Below are 25501 nucleotides of genomic sequence, written 5' to 3'. Positions count from 1 at the left end.
GGGACGCCATGGTGTGATATTGCGACTTCTTCGCAGCATAACTAAACGCGTACCACTTGGTGACAAGATTAAGCGAGAACCTTAGAAACAAATGGATAGGGATGCCTGTAGCGGGGTGCTGTGGCCTGGGGTACCTGGAAAATCCGTCGCCTCGCATAGGACAGTAGGTGGATGAGAGCATCAGACATGGCGTTGTTGATGCACTGGTTGTGACCGCCAAGCCATTTGGGTAATCGGCTCAACGGGTGTTTGTTGATACCCTTGACGCGTGTCTGCGCGTCCACCAGATCGTCCCACTTTGGTACCAATCTGTATCGACTGCGACCAGCTGCTTGAGTGCTGGTTCATGGTCGTCGTCATCGCCGCCGATTGTCCTCGCCAATGATCATCGAATATACGTTACCGCAACGATTCCTCGAGGTATCAATGACCTCCACCAAATACCATGGCCTCTTACAGCCGGCAAGATCGAGCGCAGATGCGGCAGCGAGGTGCTGGGTTCGTTACATTCTGCTCAAACCACACAAAGCTAACTCGACGCTGACAATCCCAGATCGCGCGCTGTTTCGACTGCTGAGTTTGGCATTAATTTTGGGTTGGGTGACAATAGGCTGGAGCGCCAACAAATGCGACAGAGGGGCGCCGGGTATGATAGTCGTCCTCCACCTGGTCTACACCTCTAACGTGCCTTGCTCAGGTCTCGCAAGATTGACAATGTCGACTTTGGTATTTCTTTTCCTACTCCGGCCCAGCGTACGCACACCAAGACACCACAGCCTCGAAGGTCGACTTCGCGCCAGCCATCAAATACGCCGACCAGACATAGACAATCATCGACGTCCACAAGAACGACCAGACGATATTCAAGCAGACTAAACTCCGCTCAACCTTCAGCGCCTGCGCCCGAGCCGCAGTCACTAGAAATAAATGATGAACATGGAGAGACAAGCACTCGCTCTAACAAAAGAAGGAAATTATCCCCAGCCGTTGTTACGCCGACTCCACAATCTCTACCAGAGATCGTTAAGCCGACGCCCACGAGACGAGCTTCACAGAGGACAAGTTCCAACCGACCATTCACGATTGCGGAGGACAATGACGTCCAAGTGTCTCACTCCATAAGCCAGGCAGAGGCACACTCTCCGACATCCCCATTGTTCGTTCCACAGCCTAAGCACGAGAAGGAGAACGAGACGCCTAACACTAATACCCCGAAGCCAAACCGTGAGGATTCGGGCCTACAGACCACAAAAAGCGGACGAATTCTGCTTGCGCTGTCTGCTGTGGAGGAAGATATCGATGAATCTGCTTCTGAAGCCCTACTCGTAGAGGCTGAAGACACGCGTCAACAATTCCTGCATGATGATAAACCACTAGACTTGGACAAGCACGGCTCTTCCAAGCAGCAAAAGCGGAAAAAAAGAAGGTCCCTAACCTTAAAGCGTAAGAGACGTCGTTCGTCTACTCACAGTCAGGCTGTGGATGCGTCGAAGGAGCAGTCGCCTGCTGTTACTTCTGAAACGCCGGTTGAGGAAACTCCATTACCTGGGGCTAAGCTTCTGGCAGATCGGATTATCAAGTATAGCAAACTTGGGAGCAAAAGGAATATGAGAGCAGCAACTCCAGCCTCTGATCGCGAACAAACACCTGACAAAGGAGATGAGGACGATGGCTCGTACATTGAACAAAGCTCTCCTGAAGTCGAAACGCCTGCTGCAAGTACGAAAGGCAAGAGAAAGACTCGCCGACAGAGCTACCGAGAAAGTCCAGCGGAAATTTCCACAGGCGACAAAACCGTGACTACCTTTCCTATTCTCACGCACCGGCTGACTGGCTTCTCGATATTGCCGACTATCCACGAAGACGACGAAGCTCCAATGGAGAATGCACACCGGGCAAGGGATCGGGCTCAACCCAACGTGGTAGACGTGCTGGCCCAGATTTGTCGCGAAACAATTTCAAACGCGATTGACCGCATACCTGAAGTTACGCAGCCCAATAAAAGGACATCGCTGAACAACAAGCGAAGCGCTCTCGAAGCCTTCGGAAAAGACCTTGATGATGAATTGTTTGCAATGTCTGAGGCCGTAGAGAATCGCATCAACCTGGAAGCCCGTGTTCGGAAGTCTAAGCGGGAGAAAGCAGCTCTACAAGCAGATTACATCGAGTTAAAGAGGGAGCGCGAACAGGTTGCCTTGAAATGTGACACCCTCAGACGACGACATTGGCAGTGCGAAGAGTCTACAAGAGCAAAATGGACGCTCAGTGAAGCTGCTATGCGCGTGGAGCAGGAGATGGACAGAAACTCAGATGTCGAAGATGATGGTATTGAGTTCCTCATCCGAGACGTTACAACATCGATCAGCAATGTCTCGGGACAAGGCATTTTGGACAGGGTCGTGTCTTTCAATGCTCAGTTGGAGAACTTGGCATTGCTTTTGGAAAGAAGAAATGGTTGACGTTAATTCCCGATATATCATGAGGTTAAATCTAAGACGACTGACGGTTCTGGGGCTATACTTTTGGTATTTTGTGTATGGATGTGACTTTGGTTGCTATGGCTCATGCTTGGTAGGGCACTAAATGCGTATACAAAGTCGTGACCGTGATGATGCATATTGAAATGATGGCGAGGACGTCAGTAGCCTAGCACGTACATGTGGTTTGCATGGTCGCAAAGCCTTGTCAAAAGAAGCTCGTCTCCCCAACGAGGTTGAGGTTGTTCCGATAGCGGAGAGCTGTGGGGGCTCAGCCTTGCGCTGGAGCTTCTCCAACGAGCAATTATTTTCTCCTCCACTTCGCGCAGTAATAGGGTCCTTCTTCACTCAAGCAAATCTCGCTATAGATATGGCAGGTCGAACGTTGCGGATAGGTATGTTCACTCGCCAGGTATTCTACACCATTACGCTGACATGCGCGTCAACAAACAGGTCTCATCCCCGGTGACGGGATCGGGCGCGAAGTCATTCCGGTACGAGTCTTGAACCGTCTCCCAGCTTTCCCACAGCCATCGGCCATGTTAGTGTTCATGCCCTAATACTCGTGCTTTCAGGCCGGCAAACGCATTCTCGAGTCGCTCCCCTCGTCGCTGGGCCTGAAGTTCTCCTTTGTCGACCTCGATGCAGGCTTCGAGTGCTTCAAGCGCACTGGCACTGCGCTGCCAGACAAGACGGTAGAGACACTGCAGAAAGAATGTGACGGCGCATTGTTCGGGGCTGTGAGGTGAGCAATATCCCCTACAGCTTGGCTCTTTCTGGGGACGCCTAAGCTTCAGTCACAAACCAGATGACTGACACATTGCGCTCTTCTTGCCAAACAGCTCCCCTACAACAAAAGTCCAAGGGTACACGTCTCCGATCGTGGCCCTGCGCAAGAAACTGTCCCTCTACGCCAACGTCCGCCCTTGTAAGACGACTCTCTCCCCGGCCTTCCAATCGCCCGTCCCGCACCCTATCGACATGGTCATCGTGCGCGAAAACACCGAGGACCTGTACGTGAAGGAAGAGAAGACCTACAGCGACGGAGAAGGGGGGGAGATCGCCGAGGCGATCAAACGGATATCGAGCAAGGCGAGCTGGCGGATCGCGAACATCGCGGGCGAGATCGCACTGCGCCGGCAGCGGATGCGGGAACAACCCCAGCAGGGTTCGTCGGCGCAGAAGCAAGGCATGGTCACCATCACGCACAAATCCAACGTCCTCTCCCAGACGGATGGGCTCTTCCGCTCCACGGCGCGCGAATGTCTCTCTCAGCCGCAGTTCTCCTCGCTGAAAATCGAGGAGCAGATCGTCGACAGCATGGTGTACAAGCTGTTCCTCCAACCGCAGTACTACGACGTCATCGTCGCGCCCAACCTGTACGGGGATCTCCTGAGCGACGGTGCCGCCGCGCTGGTCGGCTCGCTCGGCCTCGTGCCCAGCGCCAACGTCGGTGAAGGCATCATCATCGGCGAACCCTGCCACGGATCGGCCCCGGACATCGAGGGCAAGGGCATCGCCAACCCGATAGCGACCATCCGGAGCGTGGGCGTCATGCTGGAGTTCTTGGACCTGCCCGAAGCCGCGCAGCTGGTGTACAACGCCGTGGACGCGTCTCTGGGAGAGGGCAAATTCATCTCTCCCGATCTCGGCGGCAAGGCGACAACGACCGAGGTCGTGGACGACATTATCAAGCGACTATAACTCCCTTGACCATCCCCCTTGTGAGAGATTCTGGTAGAAGTAAACTGGAAAGGATTTACGGCTCAAAGACCCGACGAGATTTGCGGGCGATCTGAGAAACAATCCCGGACATCCATGTTTGTTTTCCAGCGTTAAGGGGTGTTGGCGACACTCGACACCTGTTGGATAGGGCAGGATAGGATCAAGTAGAAGACAAAAGGCGTCTCAACTGTCAAAAGTTTCAAAAAGCAGAGAGCTTGCGTGATAATGGAACCTCAATTGTAGAAAGGGTCAGGTTCGAACGACAGAGGTGCATTTAAAGGTCGCTCTATAAAACCTCTTCTATATCGACCTGCTTTGCGGTCAAATCAAGTGCGATGGGACCACGATGTTCTATCGTCAAAGTCTGGTGCCTGCCAGCATTGGGCATCCGGCAGACGAAGTGATTCACAGAACTTGTATGTAGAGACCATACAGGTGGCAAGCAAAGAATGAACCAAGTAGGCCACATAACGAATGGATCAGATTGCTGGCACCTTTTCATAAAATTATGTGACATTAATACCTATACATTCCCCCGGGTCATAGTTCCCAGTCAACCTGTTCGCGGGGCATCAAATATTGAATTGCACATCTTCAAAGTCGCCCACCCCAGCCCATTCAATGTATGTTGCAACGCCTTCTGAGTGATTGTCGTCGACACCTTTCAGGAACTAGTCGTTTCGAGAACCAGTGCTCTATTCGTATGTGTCAACGTACAAAAAGCCAATGATTCGATCCCCAATCTACTGCTTCTTTGTCGCGAGCTGTCCTTGCTCTTTGTCGAACGCGGCGTAGGTGACTTGCAAACTGGCCACGCCGGAAACGGCCACGTACAAGATCAATAACAGGAGGAGTCCGACCAGGTAGCCCATGAAGATGCCTACGCCGACATGTCAGCAGATGATAGAGCCAGCTATGAGCAGTAAGAAAAGAGACAACCTACCAGGAGTGAAAAATTGATACTTATCAAACAACGGCCCGTCAATCATGGTCTGGTTATTCCCAGCCGTGTTCGCCCCCGCGTGCACACCAAGATCTCGCCTCAGATCGAGATGCATACTCTCTTGTATTTGCGAGTCCATGTCATATTCCGCGGCTTCTTTTCCATCCGCTTCTTGGGCAGTCAGCATCCCGCCCTGTGAGCGGCTGGTCGTGTACAGAACAGTGTAATTCTGAGTTGGCAGCAGGTCTAACACAGAGGCCAGGAATGCATCGTTCGAAGAGAGGTCACTAGCTCTGTTCGAGCCAGCAGATGGCGCTGGGAGGACAAGCTCGAGCAGCCGCGGTGATGGGGATAACTCCTTCGTCGGAATACCTCCTCCTTCTCTTGAAGCATCAATAGAAACCACCGAGACGCCGCATTTGGTTTTCAAGACATCGACCCATGTAGAGCTTTCAAGACGACCGAAAACGTCCGGAACAGTCAAGCTACTCCGGACGGCCGACCCTTGGGACTGGGAACGCGATAACGCTTTTGCGAGTAAGGGTGTAGATCTCCTGGATTGGGAGTAGTCTTTGGCGGACACTCCCGGTTGCGAGACGAGAATGTAGTAGTCAGAAGGGCACGAGGAGAGGGTCAATGCGATGTCCGAGGTCAGTAGGGGTGCGGACTGAATGTGTGAGGTCGTCGCTAGAAGTCTATATGTACGGCGAACAATGATCAGTTTGATATGTGCCTAAACTTCAAGGATTGGTGTAAACATACTCAGAGGTTGAGAACATGAAGAAGGGCGTAGTATCGAGATAGCCATGGGCGCATTCAGCGGCCAGCGCCAAAGCGCACAGCCGAAAGAGACGCATGGCTCTGGAATTGGCTGAGGGATTTGTCGTTGTTGAACAATCAACGCAGGCAGGTCTGGGAAGCTTTGATATGATGCATCTAGGGTTCTCCCGCTTCATCGTATACCCCGATCGCAGCTATGGATATAGCCAATAGAAAGAGAGTCATATCTTGGCTGTTTTGTGATGTTTGCGCCGGATGATAAGGCTGAGACGGCGAGATAAATTTTCCTATCAAAGCTCAACTCCAAACTTTCGCTCTCATTTCAATCCGCATTACAACTTCATAGCTCCTCAAAGCTGTCTGTTGATGTTGGATCAGGCAAACATAATGATTCTACTGACCCTTTCTGCCTTGATACTAAACAACATCGTTCCTGGGATTCTGTTTGTTTCTAGGTATGTAACGAACTGTGACTGCACCCTCCTACTCGAAAAGCATCAAATAAAAGCAATCGTATGATGATACAACTTCTAGCTGATTCAACTATTTTGGTCGAGACCAATTATGGGTCAATGCGAATACCTTTTTCTTTCCCCTTCTGAGATTCATTTCGTTTCCATCCATTGCGAGGACATATGTTAGTGATTCAAGATTACTGACTCTTAAAAATAGGGATAGTACAAGTACAAGTGTCTGAAGAACCGGAAACCGTCTCGAGTCTGCGAGGACAGCCTACATGCTTGTCCTTGCGTGTCTTTCCATAGCGATAATACCACCCTTGACATCTCCGATCCATCCCCACTTCTTTTTCCGCACGGCTTCTTGTTCTGCTGCCGCATCAGCCTCGATTTTTTCTATCAGTTTCTGCGCAGCGATTTGGCTGTCGTTCCCGCGCTGGCAGACAAAGTACACCGATGAATACTGCTCTTCACTCACGCTGTCTTGTGTCTCTCTTGCTGGGCCTGGGGGCATTTGGTCCGAGTGGCCACTCGGCTTCGTGGGGTAGCTGTCATGTCTCGTAATCACAGGGATATGCGATTCCTGATCGATCATACCTCCATCTGGTCCCATGGGAGGTGCCCTAGCCCCCGGATTCACCCCAAGGACACCAAAGGCTTCGCTTCCGTGCCTCAGAATATGCGAGATTGGGATATTTAAGCTGCCCCGAACTTTTGGACCAAGCTCGTATTCATGCTCTTCGCGAACGTCCACCACAATAGGCTTGCTTTGCTGCTTACCACTTCTGTCTGGCTGTGTTTCCTCCTCGACCTGCTTCCGGAGGAAGTCTCCAGCGTGAATCCTATTGTCCTCGTCGAGAAGTTTAACATCTTCGAAGACGCCACAAAACGCCTGGTAGTCGAGTCTGCCATGTGAGATCACCTCTGCCGAGACTTTCGTCACATTTTTGGTTGCTAGAGTCTGGTCATCGCCGCATGCTACACAATCCTTGCGGCGGCCTCGCAAACCGATCGTGCGGAACATACTTCGTGGGTCGGAGGCGTAGGTGTTGTACAGGAGCATTGTATGTTGTTTCTTCTGCGTCGGCGTCTCGACGGAAGCTTTCGTGTCGTTCGCAAATTGATCTGCCCTGGGTTGACGTGAGATATGCCCGCCGCTCGTGATTATCTTGATCGCCTCTCCAGCCATCAAAGTCCCTATAACCCCAACCACAGGTCCAAGGATGCCTATTTCGCTACACCCTCGTACTGTTTCCGGGGCCGGTGGACGAGGAAAAACACAGCGATAACACGGTCCCTTTTCGTCCCCCTCATAAGAAGTGGGTGGGTTATTGAGGACAATCAGCATGCCATCGCCTCTCTGCGCGGCACCACTAACCAGCACTTTTCCCGAGACCACGCAGGCGTCAGAGATCAAATAGCGCGTTGCAGGATTATCGGTACAGTCGAGCACAAGGTCATATTGTGACACGATGTCCAGGATATTTCTTGCGCTGGCCGATTCTTCATGGCAGACATACACGATCTCCGGGTTCAGCTCCCGACATCTCGTGGCGGCGGATTGGACTTTACTTTGACCCAGGCGTGCAGCAAATTCCGTGTGGACAATTTGACGGTGGAGATTGCTGATTTCCACAGCGTCGCCGTCCATAAGGCCCAATGTACCGATTCCCGCCCCTGCAAGGTACAATGACGCGGGTGAACCGAGGCCGCCTAGTCCAATTATAAGGACTTTGGAGGCTAGCAGAGACCCTTGACCTCGGAGTCGAACTTGAGGGACTAGCATTTGGCGGTTATATCTTCCGGAAGCAAGAGGTGGCGCAGGGAGAAGAGCAGATAAAGACGAACGAGGTTCCACCTCCGACGTTGCAGAGCGGATTTGGTCTTCGTAACGTCCATCTTCTGATCGTGTTTCTGTGACGAGGACTCTGGGATTCGACATGTCTAAGTCCGATGACCCGGCAGCGTGGGCGATAAGTGGAGGCGGAGGAGGATCGGCCTTGGGCTGAGGTATAGACCTATCTATCCCTCAGTCAACGATCCGCGGAAACGAAAGAATACAAGCAGACAAAATGAAACAAGAGTATTCATTGATCAAAGCTCTGGTCTGGTTCCTGGCCGCGGTAAAGCATCGGATCACCCGACACCTGGGCGACTGACTGACTTCCTTTAAAGGAATCTTCGTCTATCCCCAAGGTGGCTATATTCATACATAGGCCAATGTATCATACCACTCAACCCATCCATTTCTGTCGCTGGGTATCATATCATACTTGTAGGTCAACACCAAGACTTCTCCGGTCTTTCCGGACAAAGTTCTGCCACTTTCGGCAAAACAAACTCCCCGATTTCGCTGAGGAAGAACACATGCAGAAATAGTTGCGTCGGACTTACTCGTCTTCTGGTTCGATCAAATCCGGGAGATGTTCGGCCTTCTCTTTGCCTTCCAGGATGTTGTACACAGCGGTGAGTAGAGGAAAGTCCTTCTCTATTCCCTTGTACTTGAGGAATTTGTTTACTTCATGGGCTGTCAAAGCTCCCTGCAGCTTCTGGCCGTTGAGTTCTCTTTCTTGGATCTCCTCGATCGATTTACCCTCTTGTATACTCATTTTGGCACACCGAAAGTTGCGGCCACCCGAACAGGAGGTGATCAAATCTGCAACGCCCGCCGACTCAACCGTAAAAGTGTCAGATTGAATGGTGTGAGGGAAGAATCTGTTTCCGAATTCTCTCATTTCCAGGAGGCCAATTCGCATTACTGCAGCCTTGGCATTGTCGCCCCAGCCCAAACCGTCAACCCAGCCAGCAGCAACCGCCACAACGTTCTTCAAAGCACCACCCAGTGATACCCCGGCCACATCAGAGACTACTCGCACGTGGAAGTATCGACGGTGAAACAGTTTCTTCAACGTATCGTGGTCGATGGAGTGATATTCGGCGGGAAGCGGTTTGAGCTGGACCTTCGATGGCTTGCCAGAGACATCCTTGTGTACCAGTTTTGTCAAGTCAACATGGCTCGAAGCTGGGCTCGGGCCTTGAGATGTGGCGGGCGTAGGTGATTGCGAGTCCATCAACGGTGGATCGTATGCCACTGTAGTTTCGCTAAACTTCTCTTGAGCCACTTCGCTGGCGATATTTGCTCCAGACAAGGCACCACAGTATATTCCCAATTCCTCCCCAATAGTCTCGGAAAACAAGCTGATGGAGGACTCGTGAACATTGACACCTTTGATGCACGAGATGCCTCGAGCGAACGGGAGGATATGGCCACGGAGTTGCTTGCATAGATTGAGAATAAATTGGTGGGGAAGATTGAAAATCAGAATGGTAGAGTTCTTGACCGAGTCGACCAGGCTAGGATTGGCGACGACATTGGGAGGCAAAGGAATCCCAGGAAGGTATTTAACATTCTCGTGGAAGGCGTTGATGAGAGTGGAGAGTTTCTGTTTTCCTTTACTGAACTCAGAGGCCTCGTCGTAGTGTTTTGATTTCTTGTCCAATTCAACCTCCTCTTCATAAACCCACATCTGCACCTCCCGTTCGAATAGCTCCGGGTGTTCCAGTGTGTTTTCACCGACAAGTTTGGCGATAGTCGATCCCCTATCTGCGTCAGTAAAGTTCCCACAAGTAAGAGCACGGTCATTACCAATTTCCGGAACCGATCACAGTGACCTTGTGCTTCTTTGCATAAGGAGTTAGACTGGACATCTTCACCCGAAGCCCGTCCATTGTGACGGAGTTGGTGCTTCTAGGAACAACCGAGAGTTGATGCGAGGAAGCAAGCAGTCTAGGAAAACGAAGAAATAAAGGCGATCGAAAGAGCAACAGCATCCAGTGCTGAATGATCGTGAGCAACGGGTCTTCAAAAACAGTTCCCGCTGCGAATTTTGGTGAGTGGTGGGCTGGACGCAAAAGGATTTTGGACAAAAATGTTGGTCAACTCAACATCTCGCGTGACGCAGGAACATGTCATAATGGGAAAGGCTCATTGAAGTTTATGAGTCCAGCTGATCTTTTCCTGCCCGCTAGTGGGGGAAGAGGAGAAAGCTCCACCAGGCCAACGATTTCTTTTCCAGGGTCGTGGGTGCCTAGTTCAATGCCTAGAAATGAAGGAGTTCGGCTCTAAGGGTCCAGAATGGGCACTTACGGCAGCACCGAAGGTCCCCCGCACCACCGCACCACCCGCGCTTTCTTATCGATAAGGGGAAGACACTGGCGACGCCTGCGCTAAAGGCACAACGAGAACTATTCGGACCCAATACAAGTTTCACACTATTGTCATCATGCAGTAAACCCTGACAATATACGCCTGCCCTTTGCCCGTGGGAGCTGTAGGAGACTTTAGGACGAAGTTTGATTCGACCGTTCACGAGAGCTGATTGCTAACTGCGATAGGAGACAGGAACTGCGTGCCCGCCGAGTGGAAGATGAAACTCACCGCGCAAACACAGGAGACACCTCTCGCCTATTGATGATCTGCGACTGGCGAGGACTCTGAGAGCGGTTAGGCACCCGACTGAGACGTGGAACAATGGCAGCGCAAGTGGAATACGAATTAACCTGGATCGTTGCACGATCTTCCAGGAGCCTCTGCTTCGATCCAAACCCGGAGTTCGTCCAGGATGCTTTGCTTCTAGTAATTAAGTCTGTCATTCTCAGTTGCCGTGATCGTCGACATTGATCCCTAAAGGAAAGACGAGCAATCGTCGGCTAATGGCTCGACCAGTCGCTAGACATCTCCTCTATCTACCGCTCCTCGAAGGCGAGGTGGTTAGGATGATAGATCTTCAACCAGGAGTGGGGGACGATCCTGTCTCGCTTCGACTTCTGATCGCCGAGTTAGGTCATCATCCTGACTACGAGGCTGTCTCTTATGTCCGGGGCGACCCTACTCAAATAATTTCAGTCCTTTGGAACGGGAGACCTCTCGCTATCACTATCAGCCTCAATGCAGTCTTCAAGAGAGTTCGATTCGCAGACAGATCTCGAATCCTGTGGGCCGACGCTGTAAGCATCAACCAATGGCATGATGAAGAACGAAGCCATCAAGTTGCTTTCATGGGTAAAGTGTACAGCTGTGCGAAAAGAGTGCTTGTGCATTTCGGGGACGATCTGTACGGCGATGCAAGAAACGTTTCTTCTCTTGTGATGGAGCATGCTGCGATGATCTCGAAATACAAGTCCGTGCATGACATGCCCATTCTGTTGGCAGAGGATCCTGCGCTTGATGATCCGAGATGGAAAACTCTATCAAGATTTCACCACTTGCCATGGTGGAGTAGAGCATGGGTTATTCAAGAAGTCGGATTGGCGCGAGAATCGGTCTGTCAATACGGCAATGAGGAGTTTGATTACCGCGATTTAATGAGACTCGCCGTATGGACGACAAGATGTGCACCACATCTTGAATTCAGATATGATGTTTCTTTCGCGACCGTCCATACAGACTGGCTGGATTGGTCGCCCAAATGGCGAGAAACCTCTCCGGATCCTAGCCAGACTTTCCTAGGTTTGATGAACCATTCGCGGTGGCTTTCGTGCCAGTGGAAGAAGGACCACATTTACGCCCTTCTAGGCCATCCACTGGCTCATGTTGAATCTGACGAGAAGCTGATTGTCCAACCAGCCTACAACAAAACCGATGAGGCCGTCTATCTTGAGCTCGGAAAGATGCTGATAAGAAGCCATGGCCTTCGTGTCCTGTCTCCAGTGGACCATAGCGAGGAAACCTGGAGCAGCCTTTTGGTTCTTTCTTGGCTTCCCTTCTATCACAACGTCGAGCTTACAGCATGCAATTTCGGAGTCTTCCCAGATTTCTGTTACAATGCTTCTGGGCGATCTGAAAGTCAGCTCGTGATAAACGCGGACGACTTGCATGTTGAAGGCATGCTCGTTGACGTTGTGAGACGTTCATATCGATTCACCGAACAGGATTTAGAGGATCTTGGAAGACTGTCAATGGAGAGGCGTGCTGTTGGACATCAGGACGGACTGCTGGATCATATCATGGCTGAAGCCCTTGGTGGGGTGAATGGCCAAGCTTACGATGCGGACGACAAAGTTACGGCCCTCAGCTTGACACTTTGTGCAGGGTTGTCGAGATACCGAAGCGCCGACGATGATCTTGATCAGCACTGCAAAGACTTTGCCGCCTTCTACAGGCTTTGGAAGGGGCTGCAAGACCAGGACGACTTCCCTCAGTGGATGCCACGGGATCACGCCGATGGAGACTATGAGAAATATACGACCGACATGAAGCTGGTATGCGAAGGTAGAAGCTTCATGTTCACCGAAAAGGGCCGTTTCGGTCTGGCACCACTGATCACGTTTCCCGGAGACATCTGCTGCGTCCTTTTTGGCGGGACGGTGCCTTTCGTCCTACGGCGGACACAGCGCGAGCGGTATTTCAAACTTTAGGCGAGGCCTATTTGCATGGTGTTATGCGCGGAGAGTCACTAAACCTAAGCACAGCCAAGTGTCGTGAAGAGCAGACATTCATCATCTGCGAGACTCCAAGGTGTCAAGTTTTGACCTACTTTGTCGATCGTCACAGCATTACCGGAATTTACCATTTAATGTGTCGGTGAGGTATAGATCCCTCGAGAGACTGAGCAAATACTTGGCTCTGGTGAGAAACTAGACGAGGCTGAGGCTGAGGAGTTGAAAAAGGGGCTGCCAAGGCTCGACACATTGCTTGCTGGGTAAGAAGTAATTACAACTGATGATGGCACATTGTGTCTAGAGTGAAGACTAGATGCCAGCCAGGCCAAGATGAAATATCAGCCGAATGTCGGAAACCTCCCAAATCCCTTCGCTGTTCTGGTCGTGCATTTCCACGGCGCAACTCCGAAAGTAAGATACGGTCACAAAATGGCAAATCAATTCTTTTCACTCGCAGCGCATTGAGGTGCTCTGCGGGTGGCCATGTGAACCTCTTCGTTAACCATCCAACAGTCCTCAAGAGCATACGAAGCCAGGGTCACAGCATCGCTTTCGGCATATACTTCATCGCCTGTCTTACACCAAGATCACCCAGGATCTCCTCCGTCCCTCCAAGAATGGCATCGAACTTGTACGTCCGATGAAACATTTCGATATTCCTTCCCATGCCGGTGGATGTGATGCCACGCCCTCCGAAGACATTGACGGCCTCGTCGGCGATCTCATGAGCGGCACGGGTGGCAAACATCTTGAAGAGCCCGATGGGGCCAGCCAAATGTCGATTTTGTTCTTCCTGGGACATATTACACATTTGGTAGGTGATATTTTCGAGGTAGTTTTGGATGGCCTCTGCGTAAGCGATCATTTTGGCCAGTCTGAGAGGCAAATCGCATATTAGCAGGAGTGGAAAGCAAGAAGAGGGAGACCACGCATACTTTTGTCTGATCACCGGCTCCTCGATCAACTTCTTCCCAAACACCCTCCGCTGGTTTGCCCACTTTATACAATCCTCTACGATTATCCGGCTTGTTCGAATGCTGAATGTCGTGATCATCCACCGTTCATGGTTGAAGTTTGTCATCATCACCCTGAATCCCTGGTCTTCGACGCCGAGGAGGTTCTCAACGGGCACTTTGACATTGTCCAACTTGATAAATGCTGTCCCGGCGGATGAGGAATAGCTTGTCTTGATCTGGGTGGTCTCAAGACCCTCCTGTCTTTCGATGAGCAGCACAGAGAACCCCTTTTCGGTCTTGACGCCGGTGACGAAATAGTCACAGAAGACGCCGTTGGTGATCCATTTCTTGGTACCTGATCCCAGGTGTCAGAGGAAACATGCAAACAACAGACGTTGGCTTACCGTTGACGATGTAGTGTGTACCGTCAGGGCTCTTGACAGCAGTGGTCTTTATACCAGCCACGTCTGACCCAGCAAACGCCTCAGATATGGCCAGACAGATCTTCTTGTTGCCCGACAAGCACTCTTCAGCAACTCGCTTTCGAATATTGGGTTTTGCATGATACAATACAGCCGGCAGGCTGATGACCATGCCACCCAAGTTACCATCGTTGAAAGCCCGACCCCCAGTTCGACAGAGCTCGTGATTGATTACCATCTCGTGGAAATAGTCGAATTCCTCTGGCGTCACTGCTCCATTCATCAAAGTCAAACCCTTGAGATGAGGCCCGGGCCCCATGCGCATAGCGTTGATTCCAAGGCGTCTGAGCAACATCACGATTAGATCTTGGTAGAAATCAAGGGAGATATGCGACACATACCCCATCTCCACAATGGTAGCGTCCGATATCCTGGCTCCGCTGCTCTCCTTTTCTTGCGCCTCAGGGGCCAGGACTGTCTCAACCCATACTCGCATAGCCCGCTGCAGCCGCCGATGGCTCTCCTTGAAATAGGGACTCTTGAATTGTGGTGACAGCCAGGTCGGTTCTCCATAAGGCACCAGGCTGAGATCCCCGGGCTGGGGATATATGACCTGTGGCGTCTCGCCCTTCACCGTGCCTATGCACAGTGACTTCTCATATTTCTGGAGGACTTCTAGCCTGTGCAGATTGAAGAAGTCGACGGTGGCATCAAGCCCTCCAACTTGCTGGAGCACAGTCGAGCCACCAGGATGTGCGTCGGCAAAGTCGGTCAAGTCATAGACCTTGGAGTCGATGATGCACCACAAGCTGTCGGTGGTATTGTTCTGAGCCACCTCCTCCCTGGAGATTTCGAGGCTCATGGTGGAAGATTGACCCCGTGTGGCAACCTCTCGACCAAGGCTCGGGTGTTTTCAAAAGCTGAAATGCTTGGGCTCTAACAAAATTCAGGTCCGGCCGGTGGCTTACATAGGGGATCCGCCTCGGCAGATGCTAGGATCTGGTTTTATATATTAGTGATACACTTGTCGCAGAAGAGGTTTAGTTCTCAGACACCAATCTCACCTCTCCCTGTGTCTCATTTAATAATCAGGTACCCACGGACAATACTCGACACATTGCCCCAATCTGGACACCATGCTTGACGGGGCTTTTGATGGTCTTACGCACGAACGCTTACTGCCGTAGTATCACATGTTTTTGACGGCAGCGCCGCAGATGTTTGTTAAGTACGACGTACCTCGGACAAGGTCAAAATGCACCAGATTGACCCGCTGGCTGATTACAATATATGGGCTATGGTTGTGAGTTTGCGACTGAACGCCAGTGGAGGGCCGAGAGAACTACGAGGTCTATTCCCACACACTCTCCAGAAACTCATCGGACTCTTCTGCCTCTAGTCTGAAATCATGGCTTTCAACACACCCCTGACGCGTAAGTTGGGTATCAGGGTTCCCGTGGTCCAAGGTGGTCTTCAATGGGTAGCATACGCAGAGCTCGCCGCCGCTGTCAGTAATGCTGGCGGTCTTGGGATTATCAACGCCTTGACGCAGCCTGACCCAGAGCACCTTCGACAGGAGATCAAAAAGACGCGGTCTTTGACGCCGAACCCTTTTGGCGTCAACATCACTTTATTGCCCGCTCTCAATCCTCCCGACTATCCGGCATTCACCCAGGCAATCATCGATGAGGGTGTCAAGATTGTCGAGACGGCCGGCAACAGCCCAGGCCCCGTCATAAAGAAGTTGAAGGAGGCTGGTATCATCGTGATCCACAAAGCCACGACAATCAGACACGCCAAAGCGGCCATCCGACTTGGTGTGGACATCTTGTCTATTGACGGTTTCGAATGCGCCGGCCACGTCGGAGAATCTGACATCGCGTCTCTGATCTTGAACAGTCGCGCTCGCCAGGAACTTGGAGACACGCCGTTCATCGCGTCCGGCGGGTTTGCAGATGGTTACGGCCTGATGGCAGCTCTCAGTCTGGGGGCCGCGGGCATCAACATGGGCACTCGATTCATGTGCACGGTCGAGGCACCTATCCACCTGAACGTCAAACAGGCAATTGTGAAAAGCGATGAACACCAGACGACGCTCATTCTGAGGCGGTGGAAGAACACCAGCCGCATGTACAGCAACCAAATGACGGCCAAGACGATTGAAATCGAGTCCACGAGCAAGACTGGAGAGTTCGCTGAAGTCGCTCCAGTGGTGAGCGGTGCCCGAGGCCGAGAGGTGCTTACTGGTGGTGACATTCAACACGGGGTAGGTCTTCACTGCTCCTCGCAACCTTGAGAGGAAATTGTTGCTAACTTGTTGTTGTAGGTGTGGTACGCTGGGCAAGTGATGGGCTTGATCCACGACATTCCCACGTGTGCCGAACTCATTACACGTATTGAGCGAGAGGCTGAGGAGGTCTTATCCATCCTTTCGAGGTCGATCCCAAGTCGGCAACAACTTTCCAGGAGCAAGTTATAGTCTGGTCGAGGCGGCCCGCGTGATAGACACTGTTCTGTAGAAAGGGAAGAGAGCGAGCAATCACCAATCACCAGTTAGACACATCGTTCGCAGCATCATACACTAGCATACTGGATAGATTCTTGTCTTGGTAGATCTCCATACTCTCAATGCTTCCACCCCAGCTATCGTGCTCCATGGTAGAGTCTCACACGAAGCCCAACCTAGTAGCAAAGTAGTCCTACGTACGAAGCACGACAAAATTGATATTTGCTGCTTGCTACCCTGATGATAAAATCAGCATGTATACCGATTCGAGGCATCCATATGCATCTTCTCAGAACTATATTATGTGTATGGCCCCACGGATGGCCACGGTGTTTGTTTGAAGGCCGAGGCTCGTGATTACTTATTCCTTGCCCCAACCTCGACCTCGACCTCGACGCCACCAAATCCTTTGGATTGATGACATTTCAACGACATTTTTCTTCCTTCAAATATGCCTTTGTACTCGATCACTTGAATCAACTTCCTTTTAATCCGGTTCACCCCCACAATTCGGGTTTTGCCATTGACGTTGACACAAAGTCAGTCTCAGACCCCGGGGAAAAGAAAACAAAAGATTGTCACCTCTATCTATCATTCCAGCACAGCAGTAATACTTCCTCCAGCAACCCATCACTTCACACCATGTCTCTGAACGCGCAAAAGAAACCCGTCATCGCCGTGGTGGGCGCTGGCCCAGGCATTGGCGAAGCAGTGGCTCGCCGCTTCGTCGCTGAAGGCTTCTGCGTTGCGCTACTCGCACGGACTGAGGACAAGCTACAGAAAATGGCGCAGGGCATCGACGCGGACCACGGCAAGGGATCGGCGCGTTACTACATCACGGACCTGCGACAGGAGTCCTCGGTGCTGTCGAGCTTCCAGCGGGTCCGCGATGAGCTGGGCCCCGTGGCGGTGCTGGTCTACAACGCCGGGGCGCGACGGGTCAACGGGCGCAGCATCCTCGACACGTCGTCGGAGGAATTTGAAAACTTCACCAAGATCAACCTGTTCGGGGCCTTCTGGGCAACCAAGTGCGTGCTGCCGGACATGCTCGCCGCGGGCAGAGGCACGATACTGTTCACGGGGGCCACGGGGGCCCTGCGCGGCAACCCGGGCCTCGCCAGCTTCTCGCCGGGCAAGTTCGGGTTACGGTCGCTGTGCCAGATCATCACGCGCGAGTACCAGGCGCAGGGGATCCACGCCGCGCACATTATCGTTGACAGCCCCGTCGACGGCAAACTGATCGGCGAGTGGTCGCGGCGCCAGTGGCAGCGCACGGGCCAGGGCGAGAAGCTCGACGACGTCGACGGCCACCTGGTCAAGCCGGCCGATCTGGCCCAGACGTACTGGTTCCTGCACACGCAGCCGCGGAGTGCCTGGACCCACGAGCTGGACGCCCGGCCACAGAAGGAGAATATGTTCTCAAAGCTGTGAGGGTAGAGTTACGCGGGAAGAATTGAAAAAATTGTGTCAAAATATCGCCATCATTTCGGACCTTTTTCTCTTTTTTTTTCTCTTTAGCATACAGCGTTCTCGGTATGGAAATGGACAATGGACTCCAAAGGATTTTGTTATTGCTCTCAGTGTAATTTCATGACCAGAGACAAATTGAAGCTTGGTCCTTGATACCTTGGCTAGGTCGGGTCATGCTTATACAGTTGGTGACAGGCAGGCAGGAAGAAACAAACCATGGACTGTCCATACAAGGTACATACATAACTACATCCAATCAATGTATCACGGAGTTGATGCCTGTTTGCCTAGTCACAATACTTCTGCTCCATGGTGTTCTGGTAAACGACCTCTCCACACAACTTGCCTACAATACAACACATAACTCTATCACCTTGCTATGCAAGTTATAGCCAGGCCCAGGCCATCGTCTCCTGGTTTGCCTGCTCGGTCCAAGCCAACCACCATTTCTGTCGCATGTCGTCTCGAGAGGATTAGAAAAGCTCTGCGCGCGTAGCAGAAGAGCCGAGCTTCGAGGACACACCACAATAAAAGACGGAAGGAGACTGTAGAGAGGAGTCGAGAAGGCTGACTGTATGTGGTTGGATGCATGTGTCGACATTTGTTGATTAGTCGTGCTGGTCGTGGCGACTCTCCGCGGAGCCTCGGCTTTCCCCATAGTCTTCTCTATCAATTCCTCCAGGATCCAACCTCCCTTTACCTACTCTCTGACAGAATCTGACAACCTTCTCTGCTCCTTAAATCAAACCCTTCTGGCTCTGCCGAGTGGCATGGATTGATCAGAAATCATCGATCATTATCACGACATTGTCGCGACAAAGGACAAGCCTTGAGACTGCGGTAGCGAACCAATCACCTGCGCGGCGTTCCTAGTGTCATTCCTATCCGTTCATTGGACACCACCGTCCCCCTACGTATCACATTAGAATATTTCTTGCAGGGAGGAACAGCGTGGAAAGATGGGTCCTGAAGGAGGAAAGCTGACCATCTATGTGGATTGTGGTATGTCTGACACCAGACCAACTCGCCATTTTGTCCAGAGCTCACCCGTTGTCGCCAGTATCTCCTTACTCGTGGTTCGGCTTCACCAATGCGATCCGCTACCGGCCTCTCCTGAATGCATACGGGGTATCTGTCGACATAATCCCTTTCTTCCTGGGTGCCGCTCGTGACGGCGCGGGCAACCCTTTCAGCCCAACCCCGAAAGCCAAGGAGGCCTTCGCAAAGCAAGACTCGGAATTGACTGGGGAGCTGCTCGGCCTCAAGGTCGTCCGCCCCAAGGAATTCCCCATCCTCTCTCTATTTGTAAGTTCTAACCTCCCTAAAAAGGGATTGCAACCACCCCTTAACCGCGTGAGTGAGTAGGCAGTCCGTGTGGCGACATGGGTCAAAGACCACTACCCACCGGAGAAGTTCGAAGCCACATTTCCCGCCTTCAGCACCGCGTACTGGAGCAAGGGCATCAACATTTCAAAACCCGAAGGGATCGTCAAAGCGTTGGAAGGTATCTTCCCCGAAGAGGAGATCCGGGAGATCATGAAGAAGGCCGTGTCTCCGGAGAACAAGCAACGGGTCATCGACCTCACCATGGGGGCCGGGGCGTTTGGGGCGCCCTGGATCGTCGCCGTCAACTCGCAGGGCCAGCGGAGGGACTGGTTCGGAAACGATCGGTGGGACCAGGTGTTTTACCATCTCGCCGTGCCGTTCAAGCCCGTGAGCATCATTCCGCCCGAGGAAGCCAAGGCGCGGTTGTGAATAATACGAGATCGCCTTGCCCAAAGAGAGGTAGATCTCTACAAAATCCACCGTTTTGCCACTGAGTTTTGTACATTCCTACGGCTCTGGAACAAAGAGAATGGGTCACCAGGTTTAGATCTCGCAGTCTTTGTTCAGTTTTACATTCGTAAACATATTTGAGGACTCCTTCGCCGTATGCAGTGATATACCATCTCCCGTATAATGTCTACAGGGATACGATATACATATACAACATCCAATATTGCAGAGTTACCTCAGCGAGCAGGTATACCTCGTATCTAGACAAGCCTTGGGGCGAAGCTTCTCCCCCCAATTACTACTCGGGACATTACCACCAACCCAACCTAACCTCGTTCCAACCTCTCCGACTTCCTCGTGGCATCTGAGATGAGAATCAATGTCCAGGTTCAGGCCGACCAAGCTGGCCTGAGATACTGGGGTACCAGGAGAACCTAACTTCCCAGACCAGGGAAATGTATCGTGGTGTACAACCACCGATCAATCTACAGAGCACCCAATCGCCATGTCCCCCAGCCACCCTTCACGCCCTTCTTCAGATATCTATCACAACCAGAGAGCATCACGCTCGAGCGGTCCCCAGCAGGTAACTGGATGGACCTATGGACTCTACTCTACTCTACCCTACCTACCTCTGATCTCGAGTGCAGTCTCCTCTCTCGCATCCCACCTCCACGGACACCCTCGGGTCCTGATTGGATGCTGACTCAGGATTCCCACCTCGTTATGATATCCCTACCCACCTAGCTGATTTCCGAATCCGGCTCCACCACCACCATCGTCACCACCATGATGCACGCACCCACGCACCCACGCACCCACCCGTTTATGTTATTATTTTCCATTCTTGAGATCAAAAACATTCATTAATTGTAATTTCGCATATTTCTCCCACAATTCAGAGGTAACCCCTCTCACAGCGTCTCTGGTAGTTTAATGGTAGAATACCGGCTTGTCACGCCGGTGGCCGAGGTTGTAAGTATTGTCGAAATACCTGACAAAAAAAAAGGAATTATGGGAGAGAACGGGTCACTAATTTACGCAATATAGCAATTCCTCGCCAGAGAGAGGTCATATTTTCCTTTTTTGCTGGGTCTCTGACCTGCTCATGGTCATAGGGTTCGAATTCGAAAATCACCCATGGCCATGGCCTTGCAATGACTTTTAGTCCTTTCTCTGTTCTTTGGGGCTGGGGCCTTATCAAGGGTTCCTGGTTCCTTTGTGAGCATCCGACTTGTGCGCGTAGGGCCTGATCTCATAAGCGTACCATGTCTCGTTCCCCTTCCCGATTCGTTGTCGACTTGAGCTGGGCGAGCCTACCACCCGCTCACTTCGTCCTCGCCCTCCAGAGTCTGCTGCTGTAGTCGTCTTGCAACTCGCTCCACAGCCTTCCATACTCTAATGAGGTTGCCCCCGGCCACCTTCGCGGCATCTTCATCGCTGACACCCAACCGCAGTAGCTCTGCAATCAGATCAGGATACTTATCAACCCCTTCCAACCCTCTCGGAGTCAGCTCGCCCATCCCGTCAAAATCACTGCCCAGCCCGACATAATCATATCCAATCTTCTCGCCCACATACATGACATGTCTCGCCACTTGATACAAGGTATTGTTCTGCTCGTAAAACTCGGGTAACACGCTCTCGTTTGCCGGTGGCAAGCATGAGATGAACCCGGGACTGAAATTGATCATCACCAGAGACTGGGTCTCCTTGACCAGGTCCAGAATGTCGTCGTGAACATTCCGAGGGTGTGGACACAGCGCGAAAGCTGAGGAGTGAGAGTATATGACGGGTGCTGCGGAACTTTGGTTGCTCAACACAGCCTTCTGCGTCCAGTATGAAGTGTGCGAGATGTCGACAAGCATCCCAAGTCGGTTCATCTCGCGGACCACGTCGCGACCGGCCGAGGTCAATCCTCCACGATGGTAAGGTGCCACTGCCGTGCCGTTTCGCGATGAAATCAACGCAGCATCGGCAAATGCATTGTGACAATTCCAGGTGAGCGTCGCCGCTCGCACGCCCAGCGCGTAATACAACCGTAACGTGGACAACGGGGCAGATTGCGGAATCTGGTGCAGGCCCTCGATACTAATTGGAGATATCAACCGTCTCGTGCTGTGGAAATTCGACAATGCCACATCCAGTGGCGAAGTCGCCGACGTGAAATTGCCGGTATATTCTCCCTGCAATCGACGGATCAAGTCGATCTGGGATAATGTGTGCGCTACGGCACTGGAATACTGCTCGTCTGAGAAATCCTCGCTGGCATTCTCCGGACACACGACAAAGGCGCTCCAAAATGCACCGCCCACTCGTCCTTTCCGCAGCCGTGGCAGGTCGACGTTCAACTCCATGTCTCCATTCTCAAACTTGTCTCGGAACTCCTTGGTGTGTAGTTTGTTTTTGTAGGCCCCGCGGATGAAGATCGCGAGGTCATTGTGGCCGTCAATCAAGGGTGTGTGGGTGAGGATGGCCAGCGCGCGGTCCTCAATCGTTTGGTCGGGTTTTGGTACAGGCACGGGTCTTGGAGTCGGGATGGGCCACCGGTTACTAGTATCGGGATTCAGGAAGGCTATGACGAGGGCGAAGAAGACCACGACGCAGAAAATCGAGGCAATCTTGTTCAGTGCCGCTTTGGTGGACTCGACCGACAGTGACTGTGCTTCATCATCATCTTCTTCGCTTTCACCCGAATAATCTCTGTACGCCTCGTTGGGTTGGTACTCTTCATTCCATTGTCTTAGAGACGCCTTGTGTTCATCCTCGAGTTGTATGCCCTCATATCCCCTGTACTTGGAAAAGCCGTAGCCTTGGATCTCCGGCGCGGGTTCGTTCTGGGGCAGCAGAGGGTCAAGCTCGGACTTGGAGGACATCGGCACGAACAGCGAGAAGAACTCGCCCTATGCAAAGTGTAGAGAAGAGGAAGTAATCTGCAAAACTTGTCCTTTCATCTACATCTCTGGATACCACAGACTGAGGTCACCCCCGACATCCCATGGTAGAGAGTCAGGTGTGATAGCGTTGGTCTCATGCACGGAGGACGGAGCAACGTCTTCTCCGCAGTCTGAAGCAAGTGATAACGATAGCGGCAGCGCAACAATATTGATCCGTCTTTCATCCGAAGGTCCCGACAGAGCTATTTACCATCTATCAAAGGCGAGATTGATATATTGTACTTGGTACCTGAGATGACATCGGAGGTGATAAAGGACTTGGCTTCAGTCAATTGCTCCTATTCTTGGTTCTTTACAGACCACACCTATTTCTGCCTCAGCGCAGCCATATCCAACAGCCTGTAGTCATAGACTGGTGTTTCCCAGTCATCCTGCAAAAGACCATACGTCTCCGTGGCATCACTCTTCGGCTTGCGCGGATTGATTGCCCAGTAGGCGAAATCGGCGTCACACTTTCTCAAATACTTCATGAGATTCTTCCAGTAATGGTAGTCTCGTCTTGACGGCGAATTAGGAGCCCCGATCTCACCCACCCAGACAGGAGCGGTATCTGTCTCACGGAGGTACCCCCAGTTCTTGTCCATGTCTTCGGCGAAGGACTTGTACGTGCGGTACCAGTAAGGCACCAGGGATCCCCAACCTGACCATCCATACACATGAGATGAGTATACCAACTTGTTCTGTTGCGTCAGGCGAATGGGCCGATCTCGAGCACCCCTGATGTCGTTGGCGGACTGCACGCCCTCCACTATCATCAACCATCTGGGTTCAAGTCGGTGGAGTCGTTCTGCTGCGTGTTCGGCAGCGGTTGCCCAAGAGTCCCACAGGAATCTGCCTGCAAACCCACGGACCTCATTACGCAGGTCCACGCCAACCACCAGAGGATTGTCGATATGGGGTTCCATCACGGTTATGAGATCTTGAATCCAGTCTTCCTCGGTCTGCCGGATAGGACATAAAGGTCCAAGGTCACTGTTCGACCATCCCATGTCACACGGATACCCATCACAGCACCATCTTGCCTGCGTGATATGGTTGTTGATGATTACAGCCAGACCTGTCTCGGTCAGGGTGCGGACAACAGCAGCATAGACATCCAGAGCGCGCAACCCAACAAGGTCTTGGTTGGCCGTCAAAAGTTCGGCTTCAACAACGGGATTCTTGCGCACGATCTCGTCGGCATACGGCAGCCGGACGCTGTTGAAACCCAGCTCCCGAATGGTACGAGAAATCTTGGTTCGGTTCTGTATGTCCAAGCCACCGGGCACCATGTATATGTCACTGGCTCCGTACCAGTTCACTGAGACGAGCTTGATTCGCTTGCCGTCTCTGTCGACGATATCGCGGCCTCGAGTGCTGAGTGGAGGGCTGAAAAGGCGATCGCGGGGATGAAAAGGGACAGTGACACTGCCTCTGATCAATTCGGCGTCAGGATAAAGCGACAGATTGGCAGGGATACTTCCTCGTCGCCAAAGGATCCGCATCATCAGCCAGACGCCGACCAAACTGACAAAAACCAGGACCAGTGGCGCTCTGAAAAGTTTCCACAAACTGCGCCTGCGCCCGCCCCCGCTGGCTAGCAGCGTGTAGCTGTGCGCATGATGCATTGGCCAAGTTGACCAGACCATTTCCAACGCCGTCCAAATTGTATCTCAGATCCTCCAAGATGGGGTTCTCGAGCAATTTGCGCCCGGCTGCTGGCTGATGGCACATTTTCCAGGGCCCGTTCGTGAGAGCCAGGCACAACAAGCCGCGTGGTTCCGGCCATTTGTCTGCAATCATTGGCTGCCTGCGCCGGTTCCTCAATATCCGCTGACAGTTGCATTATCAAAAGCAATCTGGGGGACATGCCTATATTTGAATGCATTGTGCCTTGGATGACTTTCCACCTCTTCTTCTCCTCCCGCAGCACAGATCGACACTAGACATCCCAAGATACTGCAAATCCCTGAAATACCCGGTTTCACGTTCGCTTCGCCGGAAAATTGCTTGAGCGCGGAGGGACTCGCCAAAGATGCACGTGGAGGATGAGTGGCATTCAGAAATGCGTTGATTGGTGGAACCAAGACTGCACACATGCGAAAGGTTCAGATGACTGGTTAGGTAAGTGTGACGGTAAGCCCACGAGCCTCGTTGTTTGGTATACATGCCGTCAACACATTTTCATCGTCTTCGCTCACCTCCTAGATGCGGATCACCTGGACTCGCCGTTGCTGGCGCTAGCACGATAAGAATTGCCAAATGGGCAAATGGACGAGATGCTCGCAACCAAATGCGAGCTGGCAATGTCTGCTTTGGTGGCCAGGGGTGGTTGACTGCGTGACTGGCCATGCCGCCAGCCAGGATATCCTTTGCAGGAAGGGAAAACAAGAAGAAGCGTGTGACAAGACAGCGAGAAGGGGCCATCAATGGCGGAGTGGTAGAAAGCTGGGAGAAAGTGAAAATGAGCGCACGCCGGCGGATTGGGGCTTGAAATGTGCCATGACTTCTCCTAGCTCTAACACTCTGCCCAGAAGTCTGTCTTCAGCTTAATTCTTAAGAGCTGCATCAGTCACTACCTCGTCGTCACCTGCTTCACCCTCTGTCCTCC

The 25501-nt window shown here is 52.1% G+C and overlaps 11 protein-coding genes across 11 annotated transcripts; 6 read left to right on the top strand and 5 right to left on the bottom strand.

Moving 5' to 3' along the window:
* Nucleotides 1-445: 445 nt before the first annotated feature.
* Nucleotides 446-2459, top strand: AYO21_10811 (hypothetical protein; the record flags this gene model as incomplete). Its single annotated transcript, XM_022660719.1, has 3 exons — nucleotides 446-498; nucleotides 554-646; nucleotides 698-2459. The coding sequence occupies 3 exons, from the start codon at nucleotides 446-448 to the stop codon at nucleotides 2457-2459; spliced, it is 1908 nt and encodes a 635-aa protein (XP_022506976.1).
* Nucleotides 2460-2847: 388 nt separating this feature from the next.
* On the top strand, nucleotides 2848-4181 carry AYO21_10810 (hypothetical protein; the record flags this gene model as incomplete). The annotated part of the gene is made up of 4 exons (XM_022660718.1): nucleotides 2848-2872; nucleotides 2931-2971; nucleotides 3053-3222; nucleotides 3320-4181. 4 exons carry the CDS (start codon nucleotides 2848-2850, stop codon nucleotides 4179-4181), a joined length of 1098 nt encoding a protein of 365 aa, XP_022506975.1.
* A 764-nt stretch (nucleotides 4182-4945) lies between these two features.
* On the bottom strand, nucleotides 4946-6002 carry AYO21_10809 (hypothetical protein; the record flags this gene model as incomplete). The annotated part of the gene is made up of 3 exons (XM_022660717.1): nucleotides 4946-5082; nucleotides 5146-5840; nucleotides 5908-6002. The coding sequence occupies 3 exons, from the start codon at nucleotides 6000-6002 to the stop codon at nucleotides 4946-4948; spliced, it is 927 nt and encodes a 308-aa protein (XP_022506974.1).
* Nucleotides 6003-6657: 655 nt separating this feature from the next.
* Nucleotides 6658-10112, bottom strand: AYO21_10808 (hypothetical protein; the record flags this gene model as incomplete). The annotated part of the gene is made up of 3 exons (XM_022660716.1): nucleotides 6658-8401; nucleotides 8778-9983; nucleotides 10030-10112. The coding sequence occupies 3 exons, from the start codon at nucleotides 10110-10112 to the stop codon at nucleotides 6658-6660; spliced, it is 3033 nt and encodes a 1010-aa protein (XP_022506973.1).
* Nucleotides 10113-11096: 984 nt separating this feature from the next.
* AYO21_10807 (hypothetical protein) lies at nucleotides 11097-12800 on the top strand (the record flags this gene model as incomplete). Its single annotated transcript, XM_022660715.1, has 1 exon — nucleotides 11097-12800. One exon carries the CDS (start codon nucleotides 11097-11099, stop codon nucleotides 12798-12800), a length of 1704 nt encoding a protein of 567 aa, XP_022506972.1.
* Nucleotides 12801-13362: 562 nt separating this feature from the next.
* AYO21_10806 (hypothetical protein) lies at nucleotides 13363-15064 on the bottom strand (the record flags this gene model as incomplete). The annotated part of the gene is made up of 3 exons (XM_022660714.1): nucleotides 13363-13699; nucleotides 13760-14135; nucleotides 14185-15064. 3 exons carry the CDS (start codon nucleotides 15062-15064, stop codon nucleotides 13363-13365), a joined length of 1593 nt encoding a protein of 530 aa, XP_022506971.1.
* Nucleotides 15065-15457: 393 nt separating this feature from the next.
* On the top strand, nucleotides 15458-16721 carry AYO21_10805 (hypothetical protein; the record flags this gene model as incomplete). The annotated part of the gene is made up of 4 exons (XM_022660713.1): nucleotides 15458-15505; nucleotides 15602-16468; nucleotides 16529-16595; nucleotides 16669-16721. 4 exons carry the CDS (start codon nucleotides 15458-15460, stop codon nucleotides 16719-16721), a joined length of 1035 nt encoding a protein of 344 aa, XP_022506970.1.
* A 629-nt stretch (nucleotides 16722-17350) lies between these two features.
* AYO21_10804 (hypothetical protein) lies at nucleotides 17351-18139 on the top strand (the record flags this gene model as incomplete). Its single annotated transcript, XM_022660712.1, has 1 exon — nucleotides 17351-18139. The coding sequence occupies one exon, from the start codon at nucleotides 17351-17353 to the stop codon at nucleotides 18137-18139; it is 789 nt and encodes a 262-aa protein (XP_022506969.1).
* A 998-nt stretch (nucleotides 18140-19137) lies between these two features.
* On the top strand, nucleotides 19138-19933 carry AYO21_10803 (hypothetical protein; the record flags this gene model as incomplete). The annotated part of the gene is made up of 3 exons (XM_022660711.1): nucleotides 19138-19180; nucleotides 19239-19483; nucleotides 19544-19933. 3 exons carry the CDS (start codon nucleotides 19138-19140, stop codon nucleotides 19931-19933), a joined length of 678 nt encoding a protein of 225 aa, XP_022506968.1.
* A 1337-nt stretch (nucleotides 19934-21270) lies between these two features.
* Nucleotides 21271-22830, bottom strand: AYO21_10802 (hypothetical protein; the record flags this gene model as incomplete). The annotated part of the gene is made up of 1 exon (XM_022660710.1): nucleotides 21271-22830. The coding sequence occupies one exon, from the start codon at nucleotides 22828-22830 to the stop codon at nucleotides 21271-21273; it is 1560 nt and encodes a 519-aa protein (XP_022506967.1).
* Nucleotides 22831-23216: 386 nt separating this feature from the next.
* On the bottom strand, nucleotides 23217-24518 carry AYO21_10801 (hypothetical protein; the record flags this gene model as incomplete). The annotated part of the gene is made up of 1 exon (XM_022660709.1): nucleotides 23217-24518. The coding sequence occupies one exon, from the start codon at nucleotides 24516-24518 to the stop codon at nucleotides 23217-23219; it is 1302 nt and encodes a 433-aa protein (XP_022506966.1).
* Between the last annotated feature and the right edge of the window lie 983 nt (nucleotides 24519-25501).

This window comes from Fonsecaea monophora (genome assembly GCF_001642475.1).
Source record: "Fonsecaea monophora strain CBS 269.37 chromosome Unknown Scaff132, whole genome shotgun sequence".
Taxonomy (NCBI): Eukaryota; Fungi; Ascomycota; class Eurotiomycetes; order Chaetothyriales; family Herpotrichiellaceae; genus Fonsecaea; species Fonsecaea monophora.
Note: the sequence above shows the minus strand (reverse complement) of the source record. Positions and strands in the feature narration are given on the sequence as shown.